At 42.0% G+C, this 12024-nt stretch overlaps 1 protein-coding gene across 2 annotated transcripts in view; it reads right to left on the bottom strand.

Moving 5' to 3' along the window:
* The window catches only part of Ercc3 (ERCC excision repair 3, TFIIH core complex helicase subunit), a 33261-nt gene extending 29031 nt beyond the window's left edge, over nucleotides 1-4230 (bottom strand). For both annotated transcript variants that reach the window (XR_003377730.1, XM_005355873.2), the window contains exons 1-3: nucleotides 4128-4230; nucleotides 3710-3915; nucleotides 1377-1613 (exon numbers count right to left, since the gene is read on the bottom strand). Coding sequence is in view for 1 of the 2 variants with exons in the window: in XM_005355873.2 (XP_005355930.1) it covers nucleotides 1377-1613; nucleotides 3710-3915; nucleotides 4128-4155 (471 nt within the window). In the remaining variant the exon portion in view is untranslated. The remainder of the gene's footprint in view (nucleotides 1-1376; nucleotides 1614-3709; nucleotides 3916-4127) is intronic.
* Nucleotides 4231-12024: the final 7794 nt, after the last annotated feature.

Genomic DNA, 12024 nt, shown 5'->3' with positions numbered 1-12024 from the left:
TTCTAATAAACCCACCAGCCCGGCCTTGACCTTTCAGTTCCTGTCCCTGGACAGCTGGGACCAGAGGCAGGTGCCACCGTGCCCAGCACAATGTCCCTGGACAGCGGGGACCAGAGGCAGGTGCCATCGTGCCCAGCACAATGTCCCTGGACAGCAGGGACCAGAGGCAGGTGCCACCATGCCCAGCACAATGTCCCTGGACAGTGGGGACCAGAGGCAGGTGCCACCATGCCCAGCACAATGTACCTGGACAGCTGGGACCAGAGGCAGGTGCCACCATGCCCAGCACAATGTCCCTGGACAGCTGGGACCAGAGGCAGGTGCCACCATGCCCAGCACAATGTAAGCTTCTCGGTGACAGGGAATATAGTGTAAATCCTCTCAGGTTCCCAATCTGCTGGAAGGAATCCTGTCATTTGTGTGTTGGCAATGATGACTCGCAATCAGATTTCCAGCTGCCCTCAAACCGCCGCAGCACTGCCCCAACGCCATCATCCGTAGGCAGCTCCCCACCGAGACCGGACCTAGCTCTGCTGCATTCTCCTTGGGCAACCTTCTATGTCACCACAACACGGCAGAACTCTGTGGAGTCCAAGGCTTCTCTGGGAGTGGATGCATGGCATTCTGCTTACAGACGTAAAATCCAATGTGGAGCCCTTTCAGATTCGCTAATGGTAACCAAACTACTCACCGCCCGCTTCTTTGATTCAACTGCCACTCCCCTGGAGCCCTCCTCACTTCAACATTTGCAGTTCTGACTTTCCCTAGTACAATTCATTTACCATGGGTCTTGAGTAAGTATTTAACCTTAAATGGAGCTCACTGCCAACAACACCATACAAAGATTCATTTTCTCAGAGTTCTAGATGTTCATGATGAACTGAACCAGGCCCAGATGATTGAGACTGTGGCAAGGTCTCCTGACTGGTAAAGAGCCACCTTCTCTCTACAGTCCATGAAGAAGGGACTTATGACAGCTGTATGATGTCTCCTAATAAAGACAAGCATCTTCCTGATTGTGAGGTCTTACTCTTATGGCCTCATTTAGTCTTAAAAAATTCAGGTATATCGGGGTTAGAATTTCAAAAAATAAATTGTAGATATACACATACATGCATACTTATAAATGTGATCTCTAGCACCACCCATTCAGAGCTGGTTTTCCAAATAACCCTTGTTAGTATTCCAGGGCTAGGAGCAACTCACAGGAAGCATAGCCTCAGCCAGAACCACAACTGGATCCAAAGCAGCAGCAGCTAGGCAATCAGCTACTGTGCTACCAAAGGGGATCCAAGCCAGACATTTTGATGGCAATATCAGTGCCTGAGCACACCACTGCCACATTATGAAGACAGTTAGAACCGCTAGCAACTCACCTTAATAAACTGGATGATGCCATCAGGAACTCCAGTCTTACTGAGTTTTCTGAGGTACTCAGTGATGTCGCTGGTCTGCAGCCCGACACTGACAGCTGCATAGAGGGAGTAGGCAGTTAGCTTGTATTCATGGACATGAGTAGGCCGGCACACTGGCTCTGCAATTGCCACCAGGAAGTCTTGGGCATACTTGTAAACTGGAGAGAAGGCTTCCAGAAAAATGTGGCCATCAGGAGCCTAAAAACATCAAGTAAACACAACAGGCAAGGATATTAATGGGCTGCAGAGACCACTAGGCTCTCATGTCATTATCAAAAAGGGTAAGCTGTTCACTGCTAAGATATCCATGAAACCAGTCCTTCCGGCAACTGCAAGGGTCCTAGTACTTTAATTAGACATAGAAGAGTAGAGAGAAAAGGTTCCCAATGTTCCATACACAGAAATCTTCCCTAACTTCATAGTTTCAAATTGCCTTTTGGCTAGAATAAAAATGTGTGTAGAACATTATGTATCTTAAGTCAAGCAAACTTAGCGACCAAATGCATGCCTTCCATTAACTTACAAAGGGGCTAAAGAGATGGCTCAGGGGTTTAGAGCATTGCTGCTCTCGCAAAGACCCCGCTCCTAACAGTCTGTTAGTCCGGCTTTAGGGGATCTGACACATTCTTCTGGCCTCCTCGGGAACCAGACACACATGTGGCACACATACATGCAGGTACTCAGACATACATAAAAGTTAAAAGATCTTTTTTAAAAATGAGGAAGTAAGGCCGGGCGGTGGTGGCGCACGCCTTTAATCCCAGCACTCGGGAGGCAGAGGCAGGTGGATCTCTGTGAGTTCGAGGCCAGCCTGGTCTACAAGAGCTAGTGCCAGGACAGGCTCCAAAGCTACAGAGAAACCCTGTCTCGGAAAAAACTAAAAAAAAAAAAAAAAAATGAGGAAGTAAATTGTTACCTAACACAAACTATTCAGTGGTTGGGGAGATGGCTTGGTGGGTAAAGAGCTTGCTATGCAAGCATGAGGACCTGAGTTCATGTTTAGGTCATGCATGTGTCTGATCTACCAGGAACAGTAGTGCATGTGTATAACCGGAGCTGGTGGTTAGAGGTGGGGATAGGTGGGTGGGCACACAGGCTGAAGTGGGGGAGAGGTCACAGGTCAATCAGTCTAGCCAGCAGGGAGCTGGGCAAATAGGTGACGAGTGATTGAGGAAAACGGCCTGACATCAATCTCAGCTCTAGAAGCACCCCCATGAGCACACCCGCACAATGTGTGCACATATCCCACACACAAAATAAAGAATGCTGGAGAGGTTGTGGGGAAAAGGAAACACTCCTCCATTGCTTGTGGAAGTGCCAGCTGGTACAGCCCCTTTGGATGTCAGTGTGGTGACTGCTAAGGAAATTAGGAAACAACCTTCCTCAAGACCCAGCAGTACCACATTTGGGTATATATCCCAAGAATGTTCAATCATACCACAAGGACATGTGCTCAACTATGCTCATAGCAGCATTGTTTGTCATAGCCAGAACCTGGAAACAACCTAAATGCCCCGCAACTGAAGAATGAATAAGGAAAATGTACATTTACACAATGGAGTACTACACAGCAGGAAAAAATAACATCTTGAATTTCTCAGGCAAATGGGTGGAGCTAAAAAACATTTTGAGTGAGGTAACCCAGACACAGAAAGACAATTATCACATGTACTCACTCATAAGTGGTTTTTAAACATAAAGCAAAGAAAGCCAGCCCACAAATCACAATCCCAGAGAACATAGACAACAATGGGGACACTAAGAGAGACCTATATAGATCTAATCTACATGGGAAGTAGAAAAAGACAAGATCTCCTGCGTAAATTGGGAGCATGGGGACCTTGGGGGAGGGTTGAAGGGGAGGGGAGAAGCAGGGAGGGGAGCAGAGAAAAATGTAGAGCTCAATAGAAATCAATAAAAATAGAAAGAAATGCTACATTGATTGACTAACTGTATGTGGTGTAAGTGTGAGTACATGCATGCCACAGTTCCAATGTTGAAAGTCAGGGGACAACTTGCCAAAGCAGGTTCTCTTCTCCTACCATGTGGGTACTGGTACAGACTCAGGTCTCATTCTTGACAGCAAGAGCCTTTACCTGCTGAGTTATCTGGCATTCACCACTGTGTGGTGGGCTGTGGAGAAATGAAGAGCGAACGCCCAGGTCACACCAGCTATTGCAATGTGCACGTACAGCCCCCGCTGCTTCAGAAAGCAGCATTCCTGACTCTTGAATTTTGGAGGTGTGAGAATGTCCAAGATTTAGCTGCCACCCAGACTTTTCGGCTATGCTTACCACCCAGAGGGGCCTGGAAGTATGGTCGCCCTTCAGCGGCATCTGCTGCCTGTAGTCCTTGGCTCCATACTCATCAACTTTGGTGCTGGACTCATCGACCTGTTTTCCTGCCGCTGAGGGCACCGCCTCCTGAGAGTCGTTCCCAGGCGTGTCGTCTTCGTCTTCCTCTTCCTCCTCATACTGCCTCTTTTTGGACTTCTTCTTGTCTGCGACAGAAGACACAGAAGTGAACCCAGCAAGGTTCTACGATTCCCTCCGCACTACACAGGGAACGCTAAATTCTCCTGACCAGCGCTCTGCATCCCGGCACCACCCCCGGAATCCCGCAAACACCTCCCACCCGGCTCCGCAGCGCATCTCCTGGACCCAACAGACCGGAGCAAACCCTGAGACAAGGACCGCTACAAAGAGTCTGTACCGCGGTCCACTCGGTCTCTTTTGCCCATAACAGTTCCAGGATCAGGGAGCCACCACTCCACACCGCGTAAGTTCCTGAAGAGTAACTTTTAGAGGGACTTCCGGTCTATACCGGAAGTACAACCCCAGACCGTCGGAAATCCCACCTCTGAAGCTTTGGACCGGAAGAATCGCTACTCTGCCACAGCTAATCTAAAGTGAGCTGTGACTATGTATTGCTCATCCTCCACTCGTAAGTTTTGCTTTGAACCTGATGTGGTTCTAGGGGCCTTGCACTAACTTGCCCTGTAGACCAGGCTGACCCACAACTCAGAGATCTGCTTGCCTCTACCTCTCGACCTCTCGAGTGCTGTGATTCACTATGCCCTGCCTTCGCTCTGGTGTTTGTTGAGGCCACCGCTTAGATCGCTAAGGTAGGACAGTGAACAAACCTGGATGGTTTCCTCAGGCCCCTATGAGCTGGGATTACAGGCGTGTTCCACCACACCTCGTGTCTGGAAATTAAATTCTAAACGCGAGAGGTGGGAAATACACATTGTTTTAAGGAAAATAAAATGGGCAGTGTCATTCTAAATGGAGTGGCCCTGGATAGAGGGTGTGGCTCAATTTTTTCTATACCAGAAACCAAAGAATAATCTTGGGGCCTCACCAAGGATGATACGAACAATAGCTCGGCAAGAAAATTCTTTTTGAGAACCCAAAGGGACTAACAAGGACACCAAGTAGTCAGTTCGCGTAGTTTTTAAAAAGTTTGGTGATTATGTCTTTTCCCCATTGACTGGGGTCAGATCTCACAGCTTTTGACAAGTGTCCAGTTTTAAAACAAGACACAAAAGAAGGGGGAAAGGGTCGGGTCAGCTGCTTTAAGTCATCAAATTCTGGTCAGCAGTGTCTCTCTCTGTGTACGCACTGAAACAATTGTAAACAGCCTGTGTGCGCTTGCAAAACAATTGTCAGCAGCCTGTGTACGTGTGTGTGTATGCACACGTCCTACATCACATAAACCAAGTGTGGTAGCTCATGACTGTAATCCCTACACCTGGAAGGTGGAGGCAAGAAAAGTTCAAAGAAATACTTGGCTACCTCATAGTGTATGTACATGCTACATGCTTCCAAAAATAATAGTAGAATGGTCCTAGAATCGCTCTAACTAAACAAAATGATGACTGGTTTCATTCTGTGCTTATTTTGAAGGAGAAGTGGATGGGATTTGCTGATTGAGATAATATGGGAAGGGGGAGGAAGGAAAAGTAACATCCAAGACGTTTGGTTTCAGCAGCTACTAAAATGATGTATCTGAGGCAAAGTGCAGATTCGGAAGATGATTTGCAACAAGTCAGATGTAAGTGGCAAGTCAGTTTGCTGTTCCAGAATAAAATGTCAGAGATGGCATGATTTAAACAGCAAAACTTAGATAAGAAGGTAGAAGGGTTTGAGAAAGGGACCTGAAAGAGGCAAGAGGGAGGAAAATAAAGCATGCCATAGTATGAAAATGTTACAATGAAACCCATTATGTTAACAAAGTGAACAAGCAATCAAAAATTTAAAAGAAAGCTGGGAAGAAAAGTTAGTGGGTAAAAGTACTTGAGCAGAAGCATGAAGCTTTGATGCAGGATCTTCAGAGCCTGCATAAATGGGGCAGGCGTGATGTTAGTGCAGGCATGATGTTAGAGTGCTGTGGTCCTGGCACTGAGGAGCAGAGAGAGGAGAATCCTTGGGGCTTACTTGCCAGTCTCGTCAATGAGCTCTAATTAGTGAAAATTCCTGTTGCAAACTAAACAAGGTGAAGTGGGGCTGTGGCAAGATGGATCAGTGAGAAAGCACTTGCGACAAAGATGTAAGGATCAGAATTTGGAGCTAAGGAAGACTCATGGAAAAGCTGAAGAGATAGCTTAATGGCCGAGAACACTTGTTGCTCTTCCAGAAGGTCTGGTTTGCTTCCCAACACCTACATGGTGGCTCACAGCCATCCCTACATCCAGTTCCATGGGATCCAAGGCTTTCTTCTCACCTCTGCAGGCACCAGTCACACATGAGGTGGACATGCATTCATACAAATAAATCTAAACAAACAAAATTCAAAAACAGGTAAGCCAAGTAAACTGTTTCTAATGATGACATGAAGGAAGCAGACAGTAGGTTCCTGGAGCAAGCCCAGTCACTGGGCTCTGAATTTAAATGAGAGACCCTGCCTCTATAGGTGAAGAGCAATGGAGGACAGTAATAGAGGAAGACACTGGACATTAGCCTCTTGCATTAATGGGTGTATACACACACACCCACCCCAATCAAGCATGGGGAAGTAAAAGTCAGCAGAATTAGTGGATTTAATTCCCTTTGGTTTATACTGCTACTGAATCTATATTGAAAATGTGTTCACAGGACTGGAGCGATGGCTCAGTGGTTAAGAGCACTGATTGCTCTCCCAAAGGACCCGGGTTCAATTCCAGTACTCACATAGCAGTCCACAACTGTCTGCAACTCCAGTTCCAGGGAACCTAACGCCCATGGAAAAACACCAATGCACACAATATAAAAAAATAATTTAAAAAATGTGTCCTGTGTCTATGAGAGCAGTCTTCACAGTGGCTATTTTCCTTCTTTGTGCCTCTACCAGCTTTACATTCTATGGGCTGAGCAAGGTCTCCCCCTCTGGAGTCTTCCTGATCATATCCTTGTGGGGAGGGAGAGGATCCTACATCCACTGGGAGTGTGGAAGCAACCATAGCACTGAGATCGGTCCAGATGGAGGACCTGTCTTCATACTTTCAAAGCCACTTGAGTATTATTGATCATACTGCTGGAGGAACTCAGCTGTGGCTATCAAATGCATCTAGAACAGTGAACCATAAACAGATGCTTCCAAAATTTGATTTTCCCCACTGGCCTGAGGATCAGCTATCCCACTCCAGGGTTATTCCTAGTTGAGATCTGCTTTCAGACCACCATGGACAAAGCTATCTCTCCCTACGCATTTTCCCACCTTCATCAGCAATAGAGTTCCTCTCAGATAGCATCCAGTCATACAGTGTGACAAAACTGGAATTCACTCTTCTGCTGGCCCGTCTGCCAGAGGAATCACTACCTCACCAAACCCCACAAATGGAGTTGAGACTCATGAGGGCTGTAGGACTGTCCTAAGAATAGGAATGCCTGGTTTTCACCCATCTTTCCTTTTGAAGTGGCATCTGAATCCCCTTCCCCTTCTGCTTTGACTTTTCCCCCACCTCTGAGGATTGGACTCAGGTCCCCAGGCTTGTGGGGCAAGCACCTTAACCCACTGACTGGCTCCCCAGCCTGTTGTTTGTTTTTAATCACTGCTACACTCAGTCTGGGCCAACATTACCTCCACATGGATCTACTAAAGAAGCTTTATGGGCATTACAGGCTCAGACATTGAGAGTTTCTAGGTAACTGTTAGGTGTTCCAAAGAGTGAGCAAGCAAGACAGAATTTCTGTAGACACAAATCACAGTGGGAATAAATACCAGCTTTATTAACACTCAAAGTGCCATCATTTATGTCCATCCTATAGTCCAGAAGATTACTGAGAGTAAGCCTCTGTACCACAATCCGTCCAAAGATGAACAGGAAAGAAAAAGTATGTCTCACTGTACTAAATATCGCAGGCCTTCATGCATGACAAATCTAAATAAAGATGTGTCAATAATACACAAATTGCCATATAAACAAAGTCATTATCACTAACAAAATATAAACATGGTTTCTTTTATATTAAATTTTTAAAAAGCTATTTACCAGCAAGAGAAAAATACATAGAAATTATAAAACTCAAGAAATTTTACACATTTTTACAAGCACAATTTTGAATAAACAACAAACCCAAAATGTGTGTGAAATGTGGTACATACTACACTGTGTCTGGCTTCTGGTAGGTTCTAATCACATGGGTTCCTTTCAACTTAATAATCTTAGTGATAGTCAACTTCAACCATGGGCTTTATTCCTAACACAGATCATTTATAACACCACATATTTTAGAAGGCTTCCATTGAACACTGAATACAGAAACACTGTCAGATGGGAAACGTAATTTCCAACTCTTTTTCTGCCAGCTGCTTAAAACACACAGAACAGTATAAAGACATACCGCGTATTTTGAGATTCCTAACAAGGTAGTCAACTGTGAAGAATCACAACATGCCAATGCATTGTCTTATACACTCAGTCTTTGCTTAGTAAGAGAAAAATTAAAACCTGAAAACTTGGAAATAAAGGAAATTTTCAAAAACAAAAGCCAGACAGGCCTAAAATAATGGAAATATAAAAATCTTGACATGTCTTCAAGACAATTTAATTTCTTACATTTTTAACAGCTCCGAGAGGTCAAATGCCATATTTGTGGAGAGTGTGTTTTGCTACTGTTTAACAATCCCCCCAACCCCAAAAGAATGTTAGTTGCAAGAGTATTTTAACTGAGCTCTAAGCAAAATCTGTATCTGATTTTGGAACTACAAATGCTTAAATGGTTAAAACCAAAATTTAAAAAATAATTTTGACCAGCCAGATGAAAAATATAGTATATATATATATAGTAAATAATTTTTCAGAAAGCCTTTACATATATTTAATTATCATAAAGTTTTTTAAATTGTAGAAATGAAACGAAAATAAGAATTTACTAAGATATATACATGTGCCTACACACAGATAAGGGCATCTCCAGACAAACACATATCTCTTGATACAGAATACTTTCAACCTAGGAACTGATTCAGAATACAGGATAAAATTAGAACGCAACACTGAACTCCTGAGTTCCTCGACAAAGACAGAACCACACAAGGTAACTTTGCAAAAGCAAGAAGGTCCTACTAAGTGTTGTAGCAGCGTAGTAACTGAGGGCTACATCTGGGAAGAAGTGCAAACACGAAGACAGTAGTTCAATGCACACACTCATGATCCTCAGACACTCAACAATTATTGGTCATATAAATCAGTGTACAAATTAAATGTTTGGAAAATGTGCAAAAAAGTCAACATTGATAAGAAACAAAATATTTATACATAATTATAAACTGCCCAGTATTCAACTGAGATTAAAAACATTTGCTGAAAATAATACATTAAATATAGAGAATTTAATGGATACATTTTAAATTTACATTAAGTCAAAGGGTAAATTTACAAATTGATAATCATAGTTTGTAAGATAAAAGTTTATTTTCAAATTTATCCAAGTTTATTTACAATGAGTAAAAACAACCACATGAGATATAAGAGATGTCAGACATTAAAAGTATTTTTTGGTATTAACTTGGTTATGATATTTTAGAATGCAGGCTAAATTTAAAAATCAACAGCAATAGAAGAAATGTAAACCTTTTACTTACTAATTATAAAAAAAACCCAAAATTATTTGTTTTAAAGAAGTTTGGCCCACTTCCTTTTGCCCATAAGCCTTTCTGGCTTGTAGCTTCCCACCAGTCTACTCTCCTTACTACAGGTGGGAAAAAGACTCTTTGGAAAAATGAGAACCTATCAAATACATCCTGGAGTTGAAGCATCTACTAGAGTTTAACATATAGTTACTTATCTTCCCTTCTAAGTAATGCTAATGCTAAAATCACTAATTACACAGGGTTGTTTTTTTTAAGAAGTTATAAAATATACAAATAAATGAACACAAAAGTGGTTTTCAGAATAGTTATATAAACTTTTCTCAACTGGCATTACAAGATTCAGAAATCCAAAGCAGGGGACAAATTCTGTAAGCTTTAAAGAACAGAGAGCAGATGCTTCTGTATGTTCCAAAATGTCTATGGCACAAAGCAGACTTTAGTTCATAACCTACTTTTCTTCACAGCATTGTCGAAATGTCCCTTTAAGTCAAACACAAGCTCATAAATGTTAAGAGACTATAAAGAAAATGAGCCACCAATCTGAGGAATCAGATGTCAATGCAAATCTACATACATCAGTGGTCAAATGACATTAATAAGATTGGCACACATACGAACTTAAGTCTGCAGTATCTATACAGCTTCACGATAGTTTAAGGAAATTCTGCATGTCTAAATGCAAACACTGAGCACCTGTCCTTTTCCTTGAAGGATTGGCATACAAAGTCTACTGGCGTCTGCTCTACCACTTATCTCCTACTAGTTTACTCATGGGCAGATTTAACAGGACTAATCATTTTGGCTATATGTGCAGGGAATACAAAAGCTTTGGTTTAAAGTGATTCTGGTAATACAGACTGAGATACAAACAAACATCATCAGGCAGAAGGACAGGAGTATTCTCTTGTTTAATGTCTTTGCTGTTAGGAAACAATACCTTATGACTAATACCTTATGACTGTCTATGAAAATACACAACACAAAAAGCATGAAGAATTATATAAGACTGTATACAGGCAATGGATACAAGCTGTGACTCCTCCCTTGAAGCTCAACCTTGACTACACTTAGTACCTCTATCAAAAGACCTGTCTAGGTTCTCCTGAAAGCTGTCATCTCCAGTTCTGAATGGAGAGAATGGAGAGGGAGAGAAGGATGGTCCTGGCATTTCCACAACTCTAATGCATCCTGTCTAGTTGATGAGAGAAGTCAAAGCAACACTAAAGATGACTATGAAGTAGGAACAGTGACATCACAGCACGCCTTCCTTAGCCAACCAAAAAGAGGTATAATATTTCCTTTTAATGACTTGGTAAGCTAAGGAAGCTGGTTAGGTTAGATAATGTCTGGCAGAATTTCTATTCCAAAAAGTTCATGAAGAAATATCTAAGATTGAATATTTTCTATTTAAGAATTTTATATAAGCTAATTATTATACACACAAGCACACAAATTGAATTTTCATCTACTTTTAGCAACTAAGAGCTTGGCAATTTACAATAAATACCTTTATTAAACAATCATTTGTACTAACTACTTACGGAAAATATACTGGCATGCCTACTTGAGGATGATTATTCTCACCCCAAATTAGTAGATCATACATTTCAGTTGTTCTTCCAAGAATAGAGACAGATCTAACTGAACAACTAACTATACCTTCCTTCCTACCCCTGCCCCAGCTCCACACACACACACACACACACACACACACACCACGCACTTCACATAACAGTAAGCTAGAGTATTAGTCAAAATACTAAACACTAAGGATTAGAATTTGCTGTCCCTGGATTTCTTGCTCATTGCCTCAACTTTTGTTAAAGGAGTTCTTTAGGGCAAGACAACAACCCTAGTTCTATGAAAATCATACCAAATAATACACAAAAACTTGGACAGTGCCAATATGACTGAAAATCAAGTAATCAACCCAAAAATTAATTTACTATGTCTTTTAGAATGAGAATACCTTTCTGCAGTTATTTTAGGACTTCACATATAGTGGAGATTGCAATCAGATAAATGCTGCTGTTTCTCTCCTAACTTTTTTAAAGGAGGTAGAAAGGGTAAGAGTAAGAAATAAGCATTAAGAAACACATAAGGACCAACATACAACCTAAGGCCAAATAAACTCTTGAGGCCTAGTGATTTTGGAAAACTTCATTTTGTTAGGTAATTTCGATTACACATATAAAATAAAATTAAGGCATACAGAGAAAAAGGCACTACTAAAAATTAACAAATTGCTTTTCATTGAAGTATAACCAGTGTTAAAGTTAAATAAATATGAATGTTACATCTAAAAGTAAATGCCAAACTTAATGATAAAACAATAGGGTCTCAAAAAAAATCTGATCTAGCATAATAAACACTTGGCATGAGTTCAACCTCTATCAAATATTTTGGATATTTCAACACCCCAAAATAAAGTTTGGGTTTTTTCCCCCTTAAAACCAAATTAAAACTGTAACAACAGCAGGGTCAGGGAGAACCCCAATACAGTGTGGTAAGGAATAAATATTCCCATTGTGGTGGA

Source organism: Microtus ochrogaster, chromosome 18 (assembly GCF_000317375.1).
Source record: "Microtus ochrogaster isolate Prairie Vole_2 chromosome 18, MicOch1.0, whole genome shotgun sequence".
NCBI classification, from domain to species: domain Eukaryota; kingdom Metazoa; phylum Chordata; class Mammalia; order Rodentia; family Cricetidae; genus Microtus; species Microtus ochrogaster.
The sequence above is the reverse complement of the archived record's forward strand: the minus strand, read 5'-3'. Positions and strand labels throughout refer to the sequence as shown.